This window comes from Rhinopithecus bieti, unplaced genomic scaffold (assembly GCF_001698545.2).
Source record: "Rhinopithecus bieti isolate Rb0 unplaced genomic scaffold, ASM169854v2 scaffold_37503, whole genome shotgun sequence".
Classification (NCBI taxonomy): domain Eukaryota; kingdom Metazoa; phylum Chordata; class Mammalia; order Primates; family Cercopithecidae; genus Rhinopithecus; species Rhinopithecus bieti.
Window position 1 is genome coordinate 774,885 of NW_016815616.1, and position 24,356 is coordinate 799,240.

The 24,356-nt window shown below is 43.4% G+C and overlaps 3 protein-coding genes and 1 pseudogene across 5 annotated transcripts in view; 2 read left to right on the top strand and 2 right to left on the bottom strand.

Moving 5' to 3' along the window:
• The window catches only part of WTAP (WT1 associated protein), a 30,351-nt gene extending 21,681 nt beyond the window's left edge, over window positions 1-8,670 (bottom strand). For both annotated transcript variants that reach the window (XM_017853511.1, XM_017853512.1), the window contains exon 1: window positions 8,210-8,670. The gene's annotated coding sequence lies outside the window, so the exon portion shown is untranslated. The remainder of the gene's footprint in view (window positions 1-8,209) is intronic.
• Window positions 1-24,356, top strand: part of SOD2 (superoxide dismutase 2) — a 62,097-nt gene that overhangs the window by 9,936 nt on the left and 27,805 nt on the right. The window lies entirely within an intron of this gene.
• LOC108516179 (uncharacterized) lies at window positions 6,157-8,211 on the bottom strand. The gene has a single exon (XM_017853515.1). The coding sequence runs from the start codon at window positions 8,185-8,187 to the stop codon at window positions 7,864-7,866; it is 324 nt and encodes a 107-aa protein (XP_017709004.1). The 5' UTR covers window positions 8,188-8,211; the 3' UTR covers window positions 6,157-7,863.
• LOC108516175 (heterogeneous nuclear ribonucleoprotein H2-like) lies at window positions 21,166-23,840 on the top strand (annotated as a pseudogene).

Genomic DNA, 24,356 nt, shown 5'->3' on the forward strand with positions numbered 1-24,356 from the left:
TGAAACCCGGTCTCTACTAAAAACAAAAAAATTAGCCGGGAGTAGTGGCACACGCCTATAATCCCAGCTACTAGGGAGACTGAGGCAGGAGAATTGCCTGAACCCAGGAGGTGGAAGTTGCAGTGAGCTGAGATGGCACGCCACTGCATTCCAGCCTGGGCAACAGAGACTCTATCTCAAACAAACAACAAAAATTCATCTACACGTGTATGTCGTGTATGTCACACCTTAATAAAAATATTCCTACGGTATTTAATTTTATGCCAAATATTTTGCATCTCAAAATTAGCTTCTTTATTATACAAAATTCACTTAACCCTGTTTCAAAGATAGGTTAATGAATTCAAGTAGAGAACACTTTATTATGCTATTTTTTTAGAATGAATGCTAATAGCAGCTGTTATTTATTAAACTACAAATCCATACAATAAAAAAAGACAAAGGAAAAAATGTGTAACAAACGTACCTTAAGCATCATGTTAAAATACAAGGTCGGAAAAAAAAAGTATACAACATGAAGAGCTAACCTGACGAACATAAAATCTTTATATAAAAATTCTGAGGATTAAAAAATTGAATCAGGTTCTGAGTACCAGTGATCTTTTGAAAAAGCATCTAAATTGCAATTGGCATATTAATAATTTATACAAATTAAGAAATTAGTTCTTATACTAGTTATTCTTATTCTTTCTTTCTTAAGAGATAGGGACCCACCATAGTGCCCAGGATAGTCTTGAACTCTTAAGTCATCTTTTCACCTCAGCCTCCCAAGTAGCTAGGACTACACGTGCAAGGATCATGTCCAGCCCTAGGTATTATTTCTAAAAGCACAGTCACGAATGTTCCCTTACTTTACAGTATTTGTGGTTTATTTTACTTACCCATACTTACTATAAATTCTAAACTACTAGAAATTTGACCAAAAGCTTGGTATGTTAAACTGAATTTTTTTTTTTTTTTTGAGATGGAGTCTCACTCTGTTGGCAGGCTGGAGTGCTGTGGCACCATCTCGAAAGCTACTTGAGGCTGGTGTGGTGGCTCACACTTGTAATCCCAACACTTTGGGAGGCTGGGGCAGGAGAGCTGCTTGAGCCTAGGAGTTTGAAACGAGCCTGGGCAATGTGGTAAGACCCTGTCTCTCATTAAAACAAACAAAACACACAAACACCAAAACTACTTGATTTCTCCCACTTGATTTTGAGGTTCCTCAAAAGGAGATAACCTTTCAACAGCATTTTTTATACTATGTACAATCTCAACTCTACTTTATAAATGAAACATTCTAATCATACTGTTATTAAATCCTGGTTTTCAGATTAAGTAAATTGTGTTGAAGAAAGCAGAATTCAGAGGAAAAATCATAAATTGATCTAGGTTACTGGCATGCTTCTTTCTCTCTTTAATCTTTTTTTTTTTTTGGAGATGGAGTTTCACTCTTGTTGCCCAGGCTGGAGTGCAATGGCGCAATCTTGGCTCACCGCAACCTCCACCTCCTGGGTTCAAGCGATTCTCCTGCTTCAGCCTCCCAAGTAGCTGGGATTACAGGCATGTGCCACCACATGCAGCTAAATTTTTTTGTATTTTTAGTAGAGACAGGGTTTCTCCATGTTGGTCAGGTTGGTCCTGAAATCCCCACCTCAGGTGATCTGCCCACCTCAGCCTCCCAAAGTGCTGGGACTACAGGCGTGAGCCACTGTGCCAGGCTTTTTTTTTTTTTTTCCTGAGACAGAGTCTTGCTCTGTCACCCAGACCAGAGTGCAGTGGTGCGATCATGGCTCACTGCAATCTTGACCTCCCAGGCTCAAGTGATTCTCCTGGCCTCAGTCTCCTGAGTACCTGGGACTACAGGCATGTGCCACCACACTCAGCTAATTTTTGTACTTTTTGTTAGAGATGGGATTTCACCATGCTGCCCAGGCTGGTATCGAACTCCTGGGCTCAAGCAATCCAACTGCCTCGGCCTCCCAAAGTGCTGGCATTACAGGCGTGAGCCACTGCACTCTGCCTTCCCTCTTTAATCTTTCTTAAGGAATATAGTAAACTGATAAAAACCTCAGTATATTATTTGTTTCTGAGCTAACTGTAAAAAGTCTATTTCACTGAGCAAGTCACTCTGTCCTATGAAGACATAAACCATATTACTATGAATAAAATGTATATATTTTCTTTTTTAAATTTGTTCCTGCCTACTTTATGACCCTTGTTGCCCAGTTTATAATCTCTGCTGCTATTATAGAAAGCCGCTTTGTAACTACCTTAACCTGGTGGCAGTCATTTTAATCATTTGAGAAACCATCACCATATTTAACTCCACATGTCTAACTACTTCTATTTTAGCATGACACGTGCATCCACTCCATTAGACTGCAAAGTCTTAGAACTCAGATATCAAAAACGGCATTTCCTTGTAATTTCCCATTTTTCTAGAGTGAAATATTAATTTTATACACACACACACGCATACATACACACCCACCCACCCCGGAGTCTTTGTTGCCCAGGCTGGAGTGCAAATGGTGCGATCTCGGCTCACTGCAACCTCCGCAGTCTGGGTTCAAGCGATTCTCCTGCCTCAGCCTCCTGAGTAGCTGAGATTACAGGGGCCCACCACCACTTTCAGCTAATTTTTGTATTTTTAGTTTCACCATGTTGACCAGGCTGGTCTCGAACTCCTGACCTCAGGTGATCCGCCTGCCTTGGCCTCCCGAAGTGTTGGGATTACATGTGTAAGCCACCACACCCGGCCAATATTTTTAATTTAAAAAAATCTTAAAAGACAATTTTAGCTATTTTAGCTGTACATATTTAACCAGTACATCAGTATCTGTATCTATGTATATGCAAACACAAAATTTTGAGAACCAACCAGGAACTTCACATAACAGGTACTGTGGTAAGAGAGTGAGTTTGAAAACAGCTGTATTTATCACTAAGGCTAGGTGGTATACCTTTTATCTAGTTACTTGGCATCCTACCTACTCAGTATGTACAATTTTAGTTGTAATACTGAAGTATCATTGATGCTATTCAATATAAATTCCAGTTTATGAAAGTTATTATAGTTGGCCCTTGAACAACCCAAGTTTTAGCTGCATGGGTCCACTTATATGTGGATTTTTTTCAATCAAACTCAGATAAAAAATACAGTACTCGGATCAAAAATACAGCATTCATGGGATGCGAAACCTGAGTATGCAAAGGGCAGACTTTTCATACACCAGGGCTCAAATTCCTATGCCAGGATTTTGGCAAGGATTGTCTGTGTATGTTTCTACAACCTGATACTTCCCGGATCCCACTACCTTCCTGGCTTCAGCATCATAAAGTTACTTGCTTACTCTCTTCTTAAAGTTTACTTGCTTCTTCATAAAGTTGACTTGCTTACCCTCTTCTTTTTTTTTTTTTTTTTTTTTTTGAGGCGGAGTCTTGCTCTGTCTCCCAGGCTGGAGTGCAGTGGCCGGATCTCAGCTCACTGCAAGCTCCGCCTCCTGGGTTCCCGCCATTCTCCTGCCTCAGCCTCCCAAGTAGCTGGGACTACAGGCGCCCGCCACCTCGCCCGGCTAGATTTTGTATTTTTAGTAGAGACGGGGTTTCACTGTGTTCACCAGGATGGTCTCGATCTCCTGACCTTGTGTGGCCTCCCAAAGTGCTGGGATTACAGGCTTGAGCCACCGCGCCCGGCCTCTTACCCTCTTCTTAAAGACAGGTATCCATATTATTATTCCATCAAAATAAAATTAACTGCAAGCTTAGCAACGAGATGATAATCTGTTTTTAAAGGGCATTAAAAGGACTGAGAAACACATGAAGACAGTTCTGATAACCTTGGTATTCTAAAACAGGCTATCAACTTTGCAAATACAAAAGTAGCAAAATCTCTGCACCTCAGTTTCCCCACCTCAAAGAGAATTACTGCAACCAGGGTCCAAATACTGTGCTATTTCTGAAGACAGATATTAATCTTTAGCATGGTAACTGGAACAAAATGGGCATTTAATTATTAGTTTCCTTCTCCCCATCAAATACACAGACTCAGTGTTTCTTGAAACACCTGAAGAGATAATTCACAGGTTGTGGATAATAGTCATACTGTCCTCCTGACTGTTTCTAACACTTACTGCGGAATTCTTGGCATCTCCAATATTTAGAATTCTACACAGAAGTTACTTAAATTTTCTCTCTCTCTCTTTTTTGAGACAGAGTCTCACTCTGTCGCCCAGGCTGGAGTGCAGTGACTTGATCATGGGTCACTGCAGCCTCTATCTCTTGGGCTCAACTGATCCTCTTGCCTCAGCCTCCTGTGTAGCTGGGATCACAGGCGTGCACCACCATGCCCAGCTAATTTCTTTTTTTCTTGTTAGTAGAGATGAGGTCTTGCTATGTTGCCCAGGCTGGTCTTGAACTCCTAGGCTCCAGTGATCCTCCTCTTTGGGCCTCCAAAAGTGCTGGAATTACAGTTGTGAGCCACCATGCCCAGCCAACAGTTACTAAAATTTTTCTTTTTTTTTTGTTTTGAGACAGAGTCTCTCTCTGTTGCCCAGGAGGGAGTGCAGGGGCATAACCTTGGCTCACTGCAACCTCCATCTCCTGGATTCAAGCGACTCTACTGCCTCAGCCTCCTGAGGAGCTGCGACTAGAGGCGTGTGCCACCATGCCCAGCTAATTTTTTTTTTTAAGTAGAGACAGCATTTCACTATGTTGGCCAGGCTGCTCTTGAACTCGACGTTGGCTTACATTCTTTTTAAAAAGTTTGACATCGAGTAGATTTTAATTAAATGGAGATTTTTACTGAAATTTTTTTTAAAATAAAATTCTGTATTTGTAATGTAAGTCAGGAGTAAATACAGGTTTTGGATATATGTGTACGCTTCCTAAGTCAATTCTCAGAGTCACTTTTAAGATCACTCTAGCTGTTTGAGGTATCCAACTTGGGAAATTCAGAGCCTCAGCATTTTGAAAGAAAATCCTTTCTCAACTTTAATCTGATGAAAAGTAAATCTTTCCTTGAAAGTCCACCATGATATGCCACAAAGTTAAATGCACCATCTGGCAAAATCAAACTAGAACAGGTTCAAAATTTACAACTATCTAACGACATTGAACTATTTGGTCAAAATAGAACCTAACTGGCAATTTTGACTTTCACACCGCAAGAATGTACTGAGAAGTTTGGTATTCCCCAGGGCAATTTTTTTTTTCTTTTTTTAGTGCAAATGACAAACACAATTACCATTTAAAGTCAACTCTAGATTCATAAAGACAATGAATATTCCAGGTTTTCAGAACAATCTATTGTCGCATCAGAAAAACAGAATGACCATAACATCATTTGGAGTCAATTAAAGTTGAATCCTGAAGGAAAATAATAAAATATGCTCAGTTCTTATGAGTCACACATTGAATAACAGCACTTTTCAAAGTCAAAGTTAGTTCCCATTTTCCAGGATGAAAATGACTGTGAGTCATTAGGTGATTAGCTATTAGGTGATTAAAACAACTATTAATAAATTGGGGTAAGGGTCTCAAATTTGGTGACCCCCAAAAAGGTGGCAACATGATTGACTAGTTTTAAAATTACGTAAAGGTTTCAGTTATTTATGTAGATATTTCAGAGATAATATGTCTCAGAATATCAGGACAACCACCTACTCTTGATGCCTTAACATAGAAAAACAGGTTAGTATGGAGTTCAGTCTTGACTAGTCAAGTGCCTAGCATCCCAGATCCCAGTACCTTCCTGGCTCTCAGCATCATAAAGTTAGGTAACTCAGTTCCCTATGAAAGGAGGCAAGAGCCAGCCAACACAACTTCAGTAAGAAGACACGGTACCTTGGTGAAACAAATCACAGCTGAATGTAAGAAACCAATCTTCAGACACTGTAGTAGCAAGGTACTGATGAGGAACTGAAAGGCCATCTTTTCCTTACCCTCTATCTGCCATGTGTGATTCCAAGCAAGTCTTTTAACTCTTGCAGTTTCAAGTCAGCAAAAAGATAATTTTGCCTGCCTCACAAAGTGCTGCAAATATTAATGCTTTCAGCACAATGAAAATGCTACAAATAGATTTTTCAAACAAAATACGAACATAATATGAACATAAAAGGCAACTTCAATGTGCACTTAGAAAAGATTAAATTCTACTAACTGTATCTTCAAAGGCAGAAAATATTTATATCACTATATTCTAATTAGAACACCCTGTTATACACAATGAAGTACACTATCGTGGAGACACTGAAAAGTTTTTCTGTGTTAAGCTTAGTAACTACAAGAAACAAAATATTTAGAGGCAGAAAGTTGGAGACAACTAAAAAAATTAAAAACACTATCTTCAGTCTTGTTTTGCTGAAGGACCTACTAACACAATTTTGACAAGCAAGAAACAAATATATAATGATCTAAACTGCTAAACAATATATTCAAAAGATTCAATACTACATACAAGACCATAAGAGACCTTGAACGCTTTACTCTACTGTACAAATTGTGACAATGCTCATCTCCACATCACAGGGCTTTTACACATTTTCCGTTTCATCTCTAGCAGCTTATTTCTGACAAACAATACACAAAAATATTTCCAGCAAACATGACTCAACGTTGAATTGGAAAAGCTACACATAAAAGAGCCATGTAAAAATAAGCTGTGCCTGGGACACACTATTATTATTACCTTTATCCTTTAGGAGTTAGACATTCTGGTAGCTTGGACAAATTCTGCCACTGAAAAAGTCCTAAAAATACTGAACTTTTAAACTATGTGTCTGCTTAAGATACCTTAAGACCTAAAAGCACTGTAAGAAACACACCTACCCAAACCCGTAAAATGTAACCTCGACCTTATCACAAGCCAACCTGCGAACTTGCCTAATCAGATGCTACTCGAATGAATTAAAATGTATCCACCTTGAAAAGATTTTTCGCTCATAATTTTAAATTACGGTTTTAAATGACCACAACATGTTTATCGTCGAAAACTTAATGGTCAAAATTTTAAAATCCAAAAAACGAGACCTTGTGATGGATCTATGACGTTCACTTATCTTCCGAAACAATGGAATTAACTAAAACTAGATAAAATAGGCACAAATACAACTTCTAACAGTAACATACTAATCGAAGTATTTCCCTACCAGACTAAACAGTTTTTTTTGTTTTTTTTTTACATAATCAGTTATGCTAGTCCTTGATAATGTTAAGCTAGTCCTTTGGGATCAACCAACCAAGTGACTTCCTTATCAAAACAAGAACTTGGCCTTTTCCACTACGTGTACACTGACTTATGAAAAAAGGTTAAAAAAATAATGTAGTAACTGTCTCACAGGGATCCAAGGTAAGACTTGGATTTCACAAAAATCTGCAAATAATTCAGTTTCTTTCCTCAGAATGCATGCACTCATTTAAAAATGGAAGTCTACAAGGGAACGTAGCCGCAGTAACATCTTACTGCGTGACATGAAATGTAGGGAACGAACGTTTCTTTTCTTCCTTGCTGAACTCGGGAGAGGCCCAAGGGAGGTGGAGGGAGCGACACCGAGGCGAGGAAAAAACGAGCGCCGCCGCTCAGCCCGGGGAGGGCATCCTCCGGCCTCCGTGAGTGGCCGGTCTCTCCGGCCACCGGAGCACCCTCTCACCCCGGGCCCTGGGGACGGAGGACGGAGATAAAATGGCCTCGACGCGGCGGAAGTGCTCCCCGCTGGCGGGAAGGTAGAGCGGTAACGAGACCGGTGCCGCACTGGGTCCTAGCGGCCTTTCGGGCCCTGCCAGCCCCTTACCGGCCGGGGGCGGCTGCGCCCCAACCCTCAGCCCGGAGGTCCCCGCCCCCGGCGGCTGCTCCCTCGCCAGCCGCACGCACCTACCTCTTCAGTGCAGAAGCCGCGCGGCACCGCCAGTCCCGGCATAGGCGAAGGCGCGCTGCCTTGCTGCTTGCCGGGCCCCCGGGCCCCGCGCGCACGGCAGCTCTGCCGCCTGCCCCGCCGCGCTCCTAGTCCCGCCGCAACCCCAGCACTCCCCTTTATTTGTGGGTCTCTCTGCCACAAAATGGCGCTGAGGGAGGAAACCAGGACCCGCCGCCCGGCCCCGCCCCGCCACCCGGCTCCGCTCCGCCCTGCCCCGCCCCACAGCCAGCCCAAACTCGCCGCAGGCCAGCGCCACTGCCGCCTCCCGCCAGCCTCCCCGCTCCGCCATGTTCGCGTTCTGGCCCACTCACAGAAGAGTCGCCTTTCAGGCGTGGCCGCAGTCACTCGCCCTCCGCCGGGCCCTGCTAGGAGAGGAAAGGTGAAGGGAGGGAGGCCGCCAGCCTAGCCCGATCGGGGCCTCGAGGCGCAATGGAGCAGCTGCTCCCCGGTAACACGCCCCGTCCTTTCCCAGGAGCCTGGCGCGAGCTCCGCGGGCGCCGGAGCTCAGCTAGCGCGGTAAGGGAAGCGGCCGAAGGGAGGGGCGGGCCAGCGAGGTCGTAGGTCAGCCCCGGGGCATCACGGGAAGAGAAGGTGGACGTACTCGCCGGGGCCACCTGCGGCTGCGGGGCGGCCTCGTGCGGAGGGATCTGGGCGAAGGCGGCGCGTGATTGGCCGCTTTGTGTTCGCGACGCTCATCCGTGATGCTTCCGCGTGTCGGAGAACCAGGTGGCACCCCAGGAGAGAAGCGGTGGGCGGCGAGCCGCGGGCCTTTACTCTTAGCAAAAGCTCACCTGTAAGTTTTGAGAACTTAGAATCCGATATCCCCCCTCTCTTCAGTCGTGAGGCGCAGCCTCCTGGCCGCTGGGTTCGTTCCTCCTTGACATCTCTGGAGACGCATCGAGGAGCTATTGTTCTCTGGCGTCGGAGGTTGCGCTGTGTCCGCAGCGCTGAGGGCCCCTTGCTAACTCGAACGAGGGGAAGGCGGCCCTGTGAGGTTTAGTGAACCCAATCAAAGAGGTCCTGCAGGTGGAGTAGACTCCCTGAAGCAAGACTGCCATCTGGACCGCCGAGTAAGAGCGGTGTTACCTGGAGAACGTGAAGCAGTCTCTAAACACTTACTAGAGGAGCACGTAATTCTTTTGAGTGGTCTGTCCTTAGCCGGCTTTCTCAAACCTGTTCATCCCCGAAGGAGTGTCTTGTAGTAAGGTGATCTATTAGGGTAAGATTCAAGTACACTCCAGATGGTCATAGTATGTTCCCGGTGAATCAGATCAGTCTGGAGAAAAGCTTTGCAACTTGTATCATAAGAGCTCTCAAAATTGAAAACAAAAGTCCAAAAGCCAAAGGAGAAAATGGGGAAGGACATGAACTCATGATTCTCAGAAAAAAAACCAGGAATTTTTTATGTTCCATGTAATTCTGTGTTCCTCTTGAACATAGAAAGTCGCTCCACCTCACTTACAATGGAAATGCACATTGAAATTGCCTTTTCTGGTGGGAGTGGAAAAATGGTTCAAGTTCTGTGGAGTACAAAATTACATGTGTTTGTTCTTACACCTTGACGTTAGTTATACTTCTAACCCTAACCTTATTCTGGAGGTACAGCTCCACACATGGAAACAATAGGTACACAAGGTTATTGCAGTGCTGTCATAGCGAAAGTTAGGAATAACCCAAATATCCATTAATAGAGAACTGATTGGGAATGGTGCATCCATACAGTGCAGCCATTGAAAAGATTCATAAAATAATCATGTGTTGCTTTGGAATGAGTCTCAGGTTGTATCAAGTATTCACTTAAATACTTAAGTATATTAAGTATTCACTTTATTCAAAAGCAAAAATAAGCATATATGCTTTTATATGTTTACTTAAATATATAAAAAATATATTTAATATGAATATTTATATATATATGCTTATTTTGGGGGAGGAATTGGAAGGATATCCTTGAAACTTAAAGTAGTTACCTATGAAGAGTGGTGGGAAAGAGTGGAGGGGAGGCAAGACTTCTCTGTCTTTGAACTTTTAGTTTTACATAGCCAAAAAGTAAATTAAAAAAGAAAACAAAGTAAATCCTAAGGTTGAAAGCAAATAGAAACAAATGAACTTAACTAATACAACTAGAGATACACAGAAAAAATAATTATTCTTTGGGGCTTTTTTTTTTTTTTTTTTTTTCGGAGAGTTTCTCTATTTTCTCCCCGCTGGGCAGAGAGGGTGCAATCTCAGCTCACTGCAACCTCTGCCTCCTGGGTTTGAGCGATTCTCCCACCTCAGCCTCCTGAGTAGCTGGGATTATAGGCATGCCCCACCATCCCCTGCTGATTTTTGTATTTTTAGTAGAGATGGGGTTTCACCATATTGGCTACGCTGGTCTCAAACTCCTGACCTCAGGTGATCTGCCTGCCTTGGTCTCCCAAAGTGCTGGGATTACAGACGTGAGCCACCACCGCTGGCCCCTCGGAGCTTTTGAACACAGTACTCTAGTAGTGTATCTGTGTTGAGATAGTGTAGTCTTTCCTTATGTGCAGGAGATTGGATCTAGGACCTTTTGGGAGCATATACAGAAATCTGCATACTAAAGTCCCAGACCTGAGCATAGGGAAAGTAGGTTCTTTGTATAGGTGTGTTTTGCATCCCACTGTACTTCTGCTTTGTTTTCTTCCTTCCTTCTCTTTCATTTCTTTTTCTTTTCTTTTTTTCCTTCTCTCCCTCTCTTCTTCCCGCCTTCCCTCCCTCCCTCCCTCTCTCCATCCTTCCCTTTCTTCCTTTCCTTCCCTTGCTTTTCTTTTTTTTTCTTTTTTGAGAATGGGGTCTGACTGTCGTCCAGGCTGGAGTGCCGTGGTATGATCAGGGCTCCCTACAGCTGTGACTTCCTGGGCTCCAGCAGTCCTCCCATCTCAGCCTCCTGAGTAGCTGGGACCACAGGCATGTGCCACCACATCTAGCTAATTTTTTCCTGTTTTTTTGTAGAGCGCTATGTTGCCTAGGCTGGTCCTGAACTCCTGGGCTCAAGTGATCCTCCCACCTAGCCTCCCAAAATGCCAGGATTATAGGTGTGAGTCACCGTCCCTGGCCCCACTGTGTTTGGGTAAAAAAAAATCCATATATAAGTGGACCCTGGCAGTTCAAACCAATGTTGTTCAAGGGTCAACTGTGTATCCTAAGGATGAAAAAAGTGCAAAGGAGCTTTCAGCTTCACTGATTTATGATTAATGGTAACATTGCTACTGTGGTTTTGAAACTATGTACTGCATATGGTAGGATAACATAAGTATTTTAATGTTACTGTGTACAAAGACTTGCAGTGTATGAGAAAATGAGATACAAATGCAAGATCAAAGAAGTTCAGAAAAGGGCCAGGTGTCTGATGCCTGTAATCCCAGTACTTTGGTAGGCCAAGGTGGGAAGATCGTAAGAGTCCAGGAGTTTGAGACCAGCCTGGGCAACATAGCGAGACCCGTCTCCATTTTTTAAAAAATTTAAAACAATTATTAAGAAGTTCATTGATCCTCGGGGGAAAAAAAACTAATATAAAGAATTTTAAGAAGTTCAGAAAAGAAAAGTCTGTAATATTGAGTTTAAACTGGAGGGGTGGGTGCAGTGGCACACACCTGTAATCCCAGTGCTTTGGGAAGCCAAAGTGGCCTAGGAGTTCAAGACCAGCCTGGGCAACACAGTGAGATCTTGTCTCTACAAAATACAAAATAATAAAATAGCCAGGGGTGGTAGCCTGTGCCTATAGGCCTAGCTACTTGGGAGGCTAAGGCGAGGGGCCCAATTGAGCCCAGGAGTTTAAAGTTACAGTGAGCTGTGATATCACCATTGCACTCCAGCTTGGGCAATAGACCCTATCAAAAAAAAAAAAAAAAAAGGAAAAAAAAGTTAAACTGCAAAAAAAAAAGTAATGTCCTAGTTCTGTGGACTGAAAGGGCCTACAAGCACTAGGGTGACCAGTTTTTCCAGTTTGCCACAGACAGAGGGGTATTCTCTGGATGCTGGACTTTCAGGTTAAAACTGGAAGAGTCCCAGGTGAACCAGGATGTATGGGCATGGTCACCCTACAGTAACAGTGAGCACATCTAACACCCAGATCTTGGTTTCTAAATTCCATTTCCCACTAAAAAGATCTAGAGCTCCTTTGGAGAATTGGCTGATTCCAGCTCTGGGATGGGAAAAGTACAAGATGAGCCAGGTATTTCATTGCGCCTGAATACAAAGGAAGTGCTTAGACCAATGAGGCTATGCCAGCTGTATTTAGAAGAACAAACAAAACTAATCTATAGTGAAAGACAGCAGATCAGTGGTTGATTAGGAGGGGAAGAGAGAAGGAATTGACTGGAAAGGAAAATGGGAGAACTTTTGGGGGTGATGGAAATGTTCTGTGTCATGGTTAACGGGGATGTATACATCTGTCAAAATTCATCAAATCGTGTCACTATAAAGGATACATTTTATTGCAAACCAAATGAGAAAACAAAGTCTGTTGACAACTTGCTGTAGCAAGGGAGTCAGCCACCATGCCTTATGTTTTGGCGGAGGTTCAAAGGCATGCAGAGGAGTGGGAAAGCTTTACAGTGGACAAAAGGAAAGGTTTCACAGGTATGCCTGATTGGAAGCTGGTGGCATGGGGAAGCTGGAAGCTAACTGCAAGTTGGCATCCTATGGGCTTGGTTAAAGGAGGATATTTGGTTTTCTGTGGATGGTCATAAGCTAGAAATGGGGACAAAAATTAGGGAAGCTGTCAATTTTTAATCAAGTCCTGGCCATTTTGAGCTGATTGTCATAGAAGTTATTATTTAGCTTCCTGGATTTCTACCAGAGATAGCAATCCAGAGATACCAGAGATAGAGTCTGATTTCCTACAAGTTTGGTTGATAGCAGGTTTGGCTTTCAGGCTGGGAGGACAGCACTTATGGTAGATAAGTGGTTGGTTTACTGGGCTAGTTGTTGCAGGTAATGGGTCAGAATTCTGCTTTTATGTATATTCTGGCCATTTTCCATTTGTATTTTCAGTCTTTCAAAAATAAATTTTAGAGACATGGGAGCCAGCTTGAAGGATCTCCCACAGGCCAAATTTAGGGCAGTTTTAGCGTCAAAAAGAAAATGAATACAATTGATTGCAAATACTAAATAAAAATCTGCTCTCTAGTACAGAGAAAAGAGAATAAGAAGAGGGAAAAATAGTTTCCCTCATTAGTAGTATCTATTACATCAATTCGATACTCTGAAAATTAGTTATTAAAGGGAGATAGCATTTACCCTGTTTGTTTTTTGTTTCATTTGTTTTTGTTTTTAAGACAGAGTCTTGCTCTGTCATCCAGACTGGAGTGCAGTGGCACGAACATGGCTCACTGTAGCCTTGACCTCCTGGGCTCAAATGATCCTCCTTCCTCCTCAGAAGCTGGGACTACAGGTGCTCACCACCATACCTGGCTAAGTGTTTTTGCTTTTTTTGTGTTTTTTTACAGATGGGGTCTTGCTATGTTGCCCAGGCTGGTATTGAATTCCTGGGCTCAAGTGTTGCTCCCACCTCAACCTCCCAAAGCGTTGGGAGTACAGGCATGAGCCACCGCTCCCAACCTACCCTGTTTTTTTTGTTGTTTTTTGTTTTTTTACATAAAGAATGTGGTTTATCCCCAGTTGATGAGGAAAAACTCTACTATAGGATGCCAGCTAATAAGTATAGAATAAAATATAGAACTAGAAAATAACCATGATGCAAACCTTAATGAAATAATTGACTCAGACAAGGACTATCAATGGACTTTAAAACCTTTAGATGAAAGACTGCTGGGAAATGCCATCAAAGTATCATTCTACAGGCTACTTACCTAATTGTAAAAGAAATTACAGGCTGGGTGATGCCTGTAATCCCAGCACTTTGGGAGGCCGAGGCAGGCAGATCACGAGGTCAGGAGTTCAAGACCAACCTGGCCAACGTAGTGAAACCCCCCCATCTCTACTAAAAATACAAAAAAAAAAAAAAAAAAAGCCGCAGTGGCTCACGCCTGTAATCCCAGCACTTTGGGAGGCCAAGGCAGGCAGATCACCTGATGTTGGAAGTTTGAGACCAGCCTGACCAACATGGAGAAGCCCCATCTCTACTAAAAATACAAAATTAGCCGGGCGTGGTGGCGCATGCCTATACTCCCAGCTACTACTCAGGAGGCTGAGGCAGGAGAATCGCTTGAACTCGGGAGGCAGAGGTTGTGGTGAGCTGAGATCGCACCATTGCACTCCAGCCTGGACAACGAGAGAGCAAAACTCCACCTCAAAAATAAATAAATAAATAAATAAATAAATAAATAAATAAATAGGCTGGGCGCAGTGGCTGCCTGTAGTCCCAGCACTTTGGGAGGCCGAGGTGGGCAGATCACGAGGTCAGGAGGTTGAGACCATCCTGGCTAACACGGTGAAACCCTGTCTCTACTAAAAGTACAAAAAATTAGCTAGGCGTGATGGCTGGTGCCTGTGGCCCCAGCTACTCGGAAGGCTGAGGCAGGAGAATGGCGTGAACCCGGGAAGCAGAGCTTGCAGCGAGCCAAGATTGTGACACTGCACTCNCAGCTACTACTCAGGAGGCTGAGGCAGGAGAATCGCTTGAACTCGGGAGGCAGAGGTTGTGGTGAGCTGAGATCGCACCATTGCACTCCAGCCTGGACAACGAGAGAGCAAAACTCCACCTCAAAATAAATAAATAAATAAATAAATAAATAAATAAATAAATAGGCTGGGCGCAGTGGCTGCCTGTAGTCCCAGCACTTTGGGAGGCCGAGGTGGGCAGATCACGAGGTCAGGAGGTTGAGACCATCCTGGCTAACACGGTGAAACCCTGTCTCTACTAAAAGTACAAAAAATTAGCTAGGCGTGATGGCTGGTGCCTGTGGCCCCAGCTACTCGGAAGGCTGAGGCAGGAGAATGGCGTGAACCCGGGAAGCAGAGCTTGCAGCGAGCCAAGATTGTGACACTGCACTCCAGCCTAGGTGACAGAGGGAGACTCCATCTCAAAAAAAAAATAAAAATAAATAAATAAAAAGTAAGTTTAAATAAAAATACAAAAAAAAATTAGTTGGGTGCAGTGGCATGCGCCTGTAGTTCCAGCTCCTCGGGAGGCTGAGGCAGGAGAATCACTTGAACCCAGGAGCGGAGGTTGCAGTACAGCCTGGGTGACCCAGCAAGACTCTCAAAAAAAAAAGGTTAAAATACACCTGTATAGTGGAGCCATCTGGTGGTCACCATTTGAAGCAACCCATCAAATTTAGTATCAGTAATAGTGGGACAACCTCCAGTTTACAGAAAATACAAGAGAAAGGGTTGTCCTGCAAACCTAATAGTACTAGCAAAGATAATTATTCTAAAAAAGAGTCATAAGACTATAAGCAATAAATATTGAGCAGCTGAGTTAGGCATACTATAGTCTCAGTTTCAATGTCTAACCAGCTTCAAGTGACCATTTCAAATGAAATGTCAGTACATGATGAAAGTTACTTACAAACATCCATTTCTTGGGTTTGTGCTACTGTTCAATGAGTGCCTAGTGAGGGCAGTACCACTAACTCCTGCACAACACTGAAATCAACTAGAGCTTTGCTTTACCTTGGTGCAATTTTTGGGAAAATGAGAAACCACTTTCCCATACACACACAAAGTTATTTACATATTACTGTATTAAAAAGTACATACAGGCTGGGCACGGTGGCTCACGCCTGTAATCCCAACACTAGGAGGCTGAGGTAGGCGGATCATTTGAGGTCCAGAGTTCGTGACCAGCCTGGCCAACATGGTGAAACTGGGTCTCTACTAAATATATATACACATATATTTACATTTTTTTAAATAAAAAATGTGGTTTATCCCCAGTTGATGAGGAAAATCTCTAGTATAGGATGCCAGCTAATAAGTATAGAATAAAATATAGAATTAGAAAATAACCATGATGCAAACCAATTGACTCAGACAAGGACTGTCAATGGACTTTAAAACCTTTAGATGAAAGATTGCTGGGAAATGCCATCAAAGTATCATTCTACAGGCTACATATATATGTATACACACACACACACACACACAAAATTAGCCAGACATGGTGACGGGCGCCTGTAATCCCAGCTACTCAGGAGACTGAGACAGGAGATTTGCTTGAACCCAGGAGGCAGAGGTTGCAATGAGCCAAGATTGTGCCACTGCACTCCAGCCTGGGAGACAGAGCATCCCCTCCCCATCCACCCCAAAACAACAACAACAACAAGGCTGGGCATCATGTCTCACACCTGTAATCCCAGCACTTTGGGAGGCCAAGGTGGGTGGATCACTTGAGGTCAGGAGTTCGAGACCAGCCTGGCCAACATGGTGAAACCCTGTCTCTACTAAAAAATACAAAAATTAGCCGGGTGTGGTGGTGCACGCCTGTAATCCCAACTACTCGGGAGGCCGAGGCAGGAGAATCTCTAGAACCCAGGAAACGGAGGTTTCAGTGAGCTGAGATCGCGTGACTGCACTCCAACCTGGGGGACAGAATAAGACTCTGTCTCAAAAAACAAAACAAAACATAATACTGAGTTAGATTGAGATTAAGTGAATTGGCCACTTCTTTGCCATAAGCCTAATACTTAGCCTATAACTGTTTTTTTTTTTTTTGAGAAAGGGTCTTGCTCTGTTGCCCAGGCCGAAGTGAGGTAGCACAATCTTGGCTCACTGCAGACTCTGCCTCCTTTGCTCAGGTGATCCTCCTGTCTCAGCCTCTCCGGTAGCTTGGACCACAGGCGCAAGCCACCTCTCCCTATCTGGGCTCACTTCAACCTCTGCCTCCTTGGTTCAAACGATTTTCCCACCTCAGCCTCCTGAGTAGCTGGGATTACAGGCACGTGCTACCATGCTCGGCTAGAGACATGGGTAGAGACATAGTAGAGACAGAGTTTCACCATGTTGGCCAGGCCGGTCTTGAGCTCCTGACCTCGTGATCCACCCGCCTCGGCCTCCCAAAGTGCTGGGATTGCAGGCATGGGTCACCGCGCCAGCTTACTTCCCTTATCTCTTATGTGGTGAAAACAGGAAAAGAGAGCTCTATGAGATCCCTTTTATAAAGGCACTGATCTCATTCCTGAAGGCCCTACCTTCATGACATAATCACCTTCCAAGGGCCTCACCACCTACCTCCACGTTAGGGATTAAGATTTCAACATGAATTTTGGGTGGATGCAAACATTCCATCTATTGCAGAAGTACAGAGGAAAAAAAATTTTTGCAGTAAGTCTAGCTTTTGGTATTGGCATCCAGAAATCCAGGGATCCTGGAGAGATCAGAGTTGTTGGTTAAAAACATTAATGTTAATCCACAGTGCTCTCAAGAGCTCACATCTGGTGTGACTATGACCATATCATGCTGTTTCACTAGTTAGTACCTCTGCTGGGTCCATTCTTTCTGTCTGGAATGCTCTTTCTACTCTTCTATGCCAGGTTATCTCCTATTCACCATTAAGCAATTAGCCTAAGAAACATTATTTATTTACCTTAGTTTGTGTCAAGCATAGAGATTTGTGGTTTTACAGATAGGGAAGGCAAACCAAACTTCCTAGTCTTCTTTTTCTAGTCTAGCAGATTTTACACTGACTTACAAGATTTTACTGTGAGCAGCAATGCAGCATATCAACCCAATGTATCTTTCAGATTTAGTGAACATTTAGATTTTTTAAATTATAATTAAAGCTAATAATGTTTAGTCTTCATTTTCTCTGCAGATGACAAAGACTTCTGATATTCAAAGTTTTTTTTAAAAAAATTAAGTAGATTGTTATAATTTTTACTAGGCTATTATTAAAATATTATTTCAGAAATTCATATGTTGATGAGATATCTGCGTTCTCGTGTATGTTGCAGCACCATTCACAGTAGTCAAGATAAAGACTCAGCCTAAGTGTCCATCAACAGATGAATGGATAAGAAAAATGTGGTATATATGGCCAGGCATGGTGGCTCATTTCTGTAATCCCAGCACTTTAGGAGGCTGAAGTGGGAGAATTGCTCAAGGAGGGTTTGAGACCAGCCTGGGCAACAAAGTAAGACCCCATCTCTACAAAAAAAAAAAAATTAGCCGGGCATGGTGGTGTTTGCCTATAGTCCCAGCTACTTGGGACGCTGAGGTGAGATTTCATGAGCCCAGGAGTTCAAGGCTGTAGTGAGCTATGAATGCACCTCTGCATTCCAGCCTGGGTGACAGAGGGGAGAGACCCTATCCCAGAAAGAAAGAGAAAAGGAGAGAAAAAGAAAAAGAAAATGTGTGTGTATATATACACGTACATATCCACGTATATATGTAAGAATACTATTTAGCCACAGGAAGACATTATATTAAGTGAAATAAGCCAAATACAGAAAGAGAAATACTGCATGTTCTCACGGATACATGAAAGCTAAAAAAGTTGATCTCATAGAAGTAGAGAGTAGAATAGTGGTTACTAGAGGCTGGAAAGGGTAGGGGTAGGGAGGGGACAGCCAGAGGTTATTAACAGATACAAGAGTACAGCTAGATGGGAGGAATAAGTGCTAGTGTTCTATAACACTATAGGGTAACTATAATAACCAGCAATTTATTGTATATTTTCAAAGAAGAGCAGATTTTGAATATTTTCAAACAAAGAAATAATAGGTATTTGAAGTGAGAGATGTGCCAATTACCCTTTGATCACTACACATTGTATACATGTATGGAAACATCACAGTATACTCCAGAATATGTACAGTTTTTATGTGTCCATTAAAAATAACATTATGACTATAAATTATTTTATAAATAATTTTATACTCTGTCTCTAATTCTAAAATAATAATAGTAAAAAAATAAATATAGAATTAGGCTTTAAACATTCTGAACTCCTTGGTGGGAATGAGGAGCATCCGTTAGTCAACAGAGGTAACAGAGGTATGGGTAACTCAGAGTCAATTATTCTTGGAAACAGGCTTGTCCAGCTACTGGAAAAAAAATCCCTTCATTAGGAAAAATAAAGGCACATTTTGCATGTAATTTCCCTGTCCTGATCCCTGTAATTCTTTCCTGGTTGCCCATTCGGTACAAATAACAGCAGCTTTCTAAAAAGGATTTAGCATGCCAGAATGACTAGGCATTGCTGTACTCCTTCCAACATCCCAGTACACACTACTGGGAGCCATGTTCCTCCTCTTGCACAATCTAGGAACTTCTAAATTGTGTTTGAGTCATAGTGTCTTCAGGCCAGGAGATGAATTACGGCTGTTGTAAGCCAGTGTTTCTCAACAAGTGTGCTGTTGTTTTTGGACAAGACAATTTGTGTGTGTGTGAAAAGTATTTTGTGGACATAGCATCCCTAGACCAACCCACTAGATACCAATAGCACCTCTCTGTTTATGTGACAACTGAAAGTGTCCCTTTCTGTATTTTCAATACTGCCCCCTCCCGTCATACCCTTGATGAGAACCCCTAGTCTAAGGTAAGCATGGCTATCATGGTCTTTACCAAATAGTGATGGTGCTAGGTCTTCTTGCAGGCAGAGTTGGCCAGTTGAGCAGTTCTGACTGGGATCAGAGGAAATCTCTCGGGGTTTCTGAGAAAAATTTTCCTTCCTGAGAAGAGAGAGGCACACGAGGTGAAATGTTTTCCCCCTCCCTCCCTTCCTTGTCTCTTACTAGGCTGTGAGAGGCTGTGATGCTTGCACCTATAGAAACTATCTTATGACGATGAGGCAACAAGTTGGAAAATGAAAGCAGGCTGCTGGGAATTCAGAGTCAAGAATGGAAAGTCCCTAGATCCTGGATGACCCTGTTAATCTTCCAAACTCACCAAGGGACTGCCAGTTCTTGGGCTTTTTGTTAGGTAAAACAGAATGTCCTTATATTTAAAACCCTGTTCATCAGGATTCCTGTTACCCATAGCCAAACACATTCTAACTTAGTTAGAGAGGAAGGGCATTTATAGGATAAACAAGTGAAATAAAATGGAGAGGTGCCAGCAAAACTAGGTTTTTCTGTGACACTTTGCTTTATTGTTGTTTTTACATTATGATATACATAGCCCTTGTTTTATAATTTAATAAAGCAAAATTTAGAAGTCATTATTCATTTCCAGAAAACCGAACTTTTATAAGACAAAAGCTAGCTACAATAAAATATAAGGGTCTTGAAGCATTTTATTTTCAGAACTTTTTTTTTTTTTTCCTTGAGATAGGGTCTAACTCTGTTACCCAGACTGGAGTCCGGTCGTGTGATCTCGGTTCACTGCAGCCTTCACCTTCTGGGCTTAAGCGACACTCCCACCTCAGCCCCCCAAGTAGCTGGGACTACAGGTGGAACTACCACACCCAGCTCATTTTTGCATTTTTTGTGGAGACAGGAGTCTCACTATGTTGCCCAGGCTGGTCTCAAACTCCTGGGCTTACCTCCCAAAGTGTTAAGATTACAGGCGTGAGCCACCATGTCTGGCCTATTTTCAGAACTTTTCAAAATGCTATTCTGTTTGCCTCTGATGCTAGCTAATTATGTTTAACCTTATGGATGCAACAGTAAGATCCTGTTTGGTCGAACACTCAGTCAAATCTCTTCAGTTTTTAAAAGGACAGTTTTTTGTTCCCCACAAATTAAAGACCCACTAGAACAGGAGACAGTCCATTCAAAAACTACGTGCCTGTTGACAAACTGCAAATCCGTACTTCTGCCAGAGGAATTCTGCCTTAAGCAATGGTTCTACTGTGGACCATATTGACTGCCTGTTAGACTTGTTTTTGTTGCTCTTCCCTGTCTTTGTTAACCTCTAAATAGTTTTCTCCCAGTGCTACTGACAATCCAGGTCTTCAGCTTTTCTTGTCGACCAACAGTGGCCCCCTAGTTGGTCCTCTGCCACCCATCTTTGCTTCCCATCAAAACTGTCTCCGACACAACAAGCCTTTTCTAAGCACAATTCTGGGAGATTTCCACTCCTGGGAAAATGGAGTAGACACACTTTACCATGTTCCTCTCACCAAGTACGGCTAAAAATCCTGAGTATTATATGTAAAACAAGCAGAAGAAGACTAAAAGGCAAACTGGCTGTGGACTTCAGGATCCAAGGACTGACACAGGAGTGACTCCCTGTGTTTTGTTTTTGCTTCATGTATCCCAGAAGCCAGCAATCTGTAAACGTCAACAAGCACAGACCAAAAACAGCCCCCAGCAAAAGCCTCTTCTGTATAACTAAAGGTCCAGGAAAGGAGGCAGTCTACCAAGACAGAAAACCTTTAGACAGTTACTGCTCTACTCCAGCCAGACAACAGAGAAGAATCTGTAGCCTACTCTCATCCACTCAAGCAAAGGCTCCTGATGAAAATGCCAGTGGGCTGTGATGTGATTAATTAGGCAGGACACCAGGGTAGGCTTATCATAATCTGGGCACACAGAATTGCAGTCATTTGGCACACCTTTTCAGCAAAGTGAAAAACAGGAATTGCTTTATAGTACTGTGGGAAAGAGCACCGCCTGGCGATGACACAAGAGCAAAACATCTAGAGGCTGTGCTGCTGAGCCTGGGAGTGAAGTAGGGAATGTACAATCAGGAGAAGGGACTGATGGAATGTGCTGGTCTGTTCCCGATGGAAGCTAGGCTCATTTTCCCTAAGAGGGAAGAATCAGTATGTAATGTGTCAACCAGTGCGGGACTCAGGGAAGTCCAAGGTCATTGGGTTTCTGGAGGGGAAAAAGAATAGAGGAAAAGGTATAGGCAGAGAAAGAGATGGGGAATGATGTTTCTTTGGTCCTCACAACCCAGCATCTAGGGAAGTGAGGGCCTGCATTAGTCTCGTGTGACAGATGGGACAGCAGAGGCACAGAGAAGTTAGATGGCAGCACAGATAAGAGGTAAAGCTGGTGTGCTCATGTGATCACTTGCTTATGTGAGCATAAGTAGTTCTGTTTGTCATCTCACTATAGCCCATTTGAAGGCAGAAGGAGGAAAATTGCCCACTACGCCAAATTGCATTCAGCCAGACTTGCCACCAAGAGGTGAACAGTCGCCATGATGCTGAGCACGGAAGGCAGGGAGGGGTTCGTGGTGAAGGTCAGGGGCCTACCTTGGTCCTGCTCAGCCGATGAAGTGATGCACTTCCCTGATTGCAAAATACAAAATGGCACATCAATATTTGTTTCATCTACATCAGAGAAGGCAGACCAAGTGGTGAGGCATTTGTTGAACTTGAATCTGCAGATGAAGCGAAATTGGCTTTGAAGACAGAGAAACTATGGGACACAGATACGCTGAAGTATTCAAGTCTAACAGTGTTGAAATGGATTGGGTATTGAAGCACACAGGTCTGAATAGCCCTGATACTGCCAGTCATGGCTTCGTCTGGCTTAGGGGACTTCCGTTTGGCTGTAGCAAGGAAGAGATTGTTCATTTCTTTTCAGGGTTGGAAATTGTGCCAAATGGATTAACACTGCGAGTGGACTTTCAGGGGAAGCCTTTTTGCAGTTTGCTTCGCAGGAGATAGCTGAGAAGGCCTTGAAGAAACACAGGCAAAGAACAGGGCACAGGTACATTGAAATCTTCTAGAATAGCCAAGAAGTTCAAACCTACTATGATCCCCCTCACAAGCTCATGGCTGTGCAGTGGCCAGGTCCCAATGATAGGCCAGGGGCTGGCCAAGGATATAATAGCATTGGCAGAGGAGCTGGGTTTGAAAGGATGAGGCAGGGTCCCTATGGTGGAGGGTATAGAGGCTATGACGACTATCGTGGCTGTAATGATGGATGTGGCTGTAGGTCTGATAGATTTGGAAAAGACTGCATTTACTGTTTTTCAGGAATGTCTGATCGTAGATATGGAGATGGTGGGTCCAGTTTCCAGAGCACCACAGGGCACTGTGTACACACTAGGGGGTTACCTTACAGAGCCACTGAGAATGATATAATTTCTGTTCACCTCTTAACCCCATGAGAGTACATATTGAAATTGGACTCAATGACAGAGTTTATTGGTAGTGCAGATGTTGAGTTTGCTGCTCACGAAAATGCTGTCGCAGCTATGGCAAAAGACAAAGCTAATAGGCAGCACAGATATGTGGAGATCTTTTTAAATGCTGCAGGAACAAGTAGGGGGGTTTATGATCACAGCTATGTAGAACTTTTTTTTTTTTTTTTTGAGATGGAGTCTTGCTCTGTCATCCAGGCTGGAGTGCAGTGGCGCCATCTTGGCTCACTGCAAGCTCTGCCTCCCAGATTCACGCCATTCTCCTGCCTCAGCCTCCCGAGTAGCTGGGACTACAGGTGCCTGCCACCATGCCTGGCTACTTTTTTGTATTTTTAGTAGAGACAGAGTTTCACCGTGTTAGCCAGGATGGTCTTGATCTCCTGACCTTGTGATCCGCCCGCCTCAGCCTCCCAAAGTGCTGGGATTACAGGTGTGAGCCACCCCACCCAGCCTGTAGAACTTTTTTTGAATTCTACAGCGGGGGCAAGTGGTGGTGCTTATTGTAGCCAAATGATGGGAGGGAAGGGCTTATCCAACCAGTCTAGTTATACAGCTAAGTGGTGGTTATGCAGGTGGTTATGGTGGTCAGAGCAGTATGAGTGGTGGTTATTGTGGTCAGAGCAGTGCGATTCATGGTGATGGAGGTAGTCATGGTGGTCAGAGCAGCTGAGGTGATGGAAGTGGTTATGGTGATCAGAGCAATGTAAGTGGTGGTTATAGAGGCGGTTATGGTGGTCAGAGCAGTGTGAGTGTTGGTTATGGTGGTCAGAGCAATATGAGTGGATATGAGCACGTTCTGGAGGAAAACCCCAGTGACTGTCAGTCAAACCTTGCTCAGATAGAGAAGGAGCACTAAAGAGCTACTCCAGATATAAAAGATGTGCATTTATGGGAGTTGAATAGAATGGGAGGGATATCTAGTATATCCAGTATGATGGATAAATGGGAAATATCATTTATTCTGATCACTCTTAGCTTCTCTTTCTTTGTCTTCTTTCTTTCTCTCTTTTTTTTTTTTTGAGATGGAGCCTCTCTGTGTGGCCAGGCTGGAATGCAGTGGCACGGTCTTGGCTCACTGCAGCCTCTGCCTCCCAGGTTCAAGCGATTCTCCTGCCTCAGCTTCCCGAGTAGCTGGGAATACAGGCACACGCCACCACACCCAGCCAATTTTTGTATTTTTAGTAGAGATGGGGTTTCACCATGTTGGCCAGGATGATCTCTATCTCTTGACCTTGTGATCCGCCCGCCTCGGCCTCCCAAAATGGTGGGATTACAGGCGTGAGCCACTGCCCCGGCCTCTCCTTTTAAAGAAAACAAGCAAAAGTTTACCGGTTTTGCATTACAGGCTTGTGACACTACATGCTTACTGTAAAAGTGGAAGATTATTTTAAAACTTTGAGCTCAGTAGTTTTGAACACTGAACACTGAAACATTCATCTATGACATAACAATAAGTTCAGTATTGACCATAACTATTGAAACAATTTT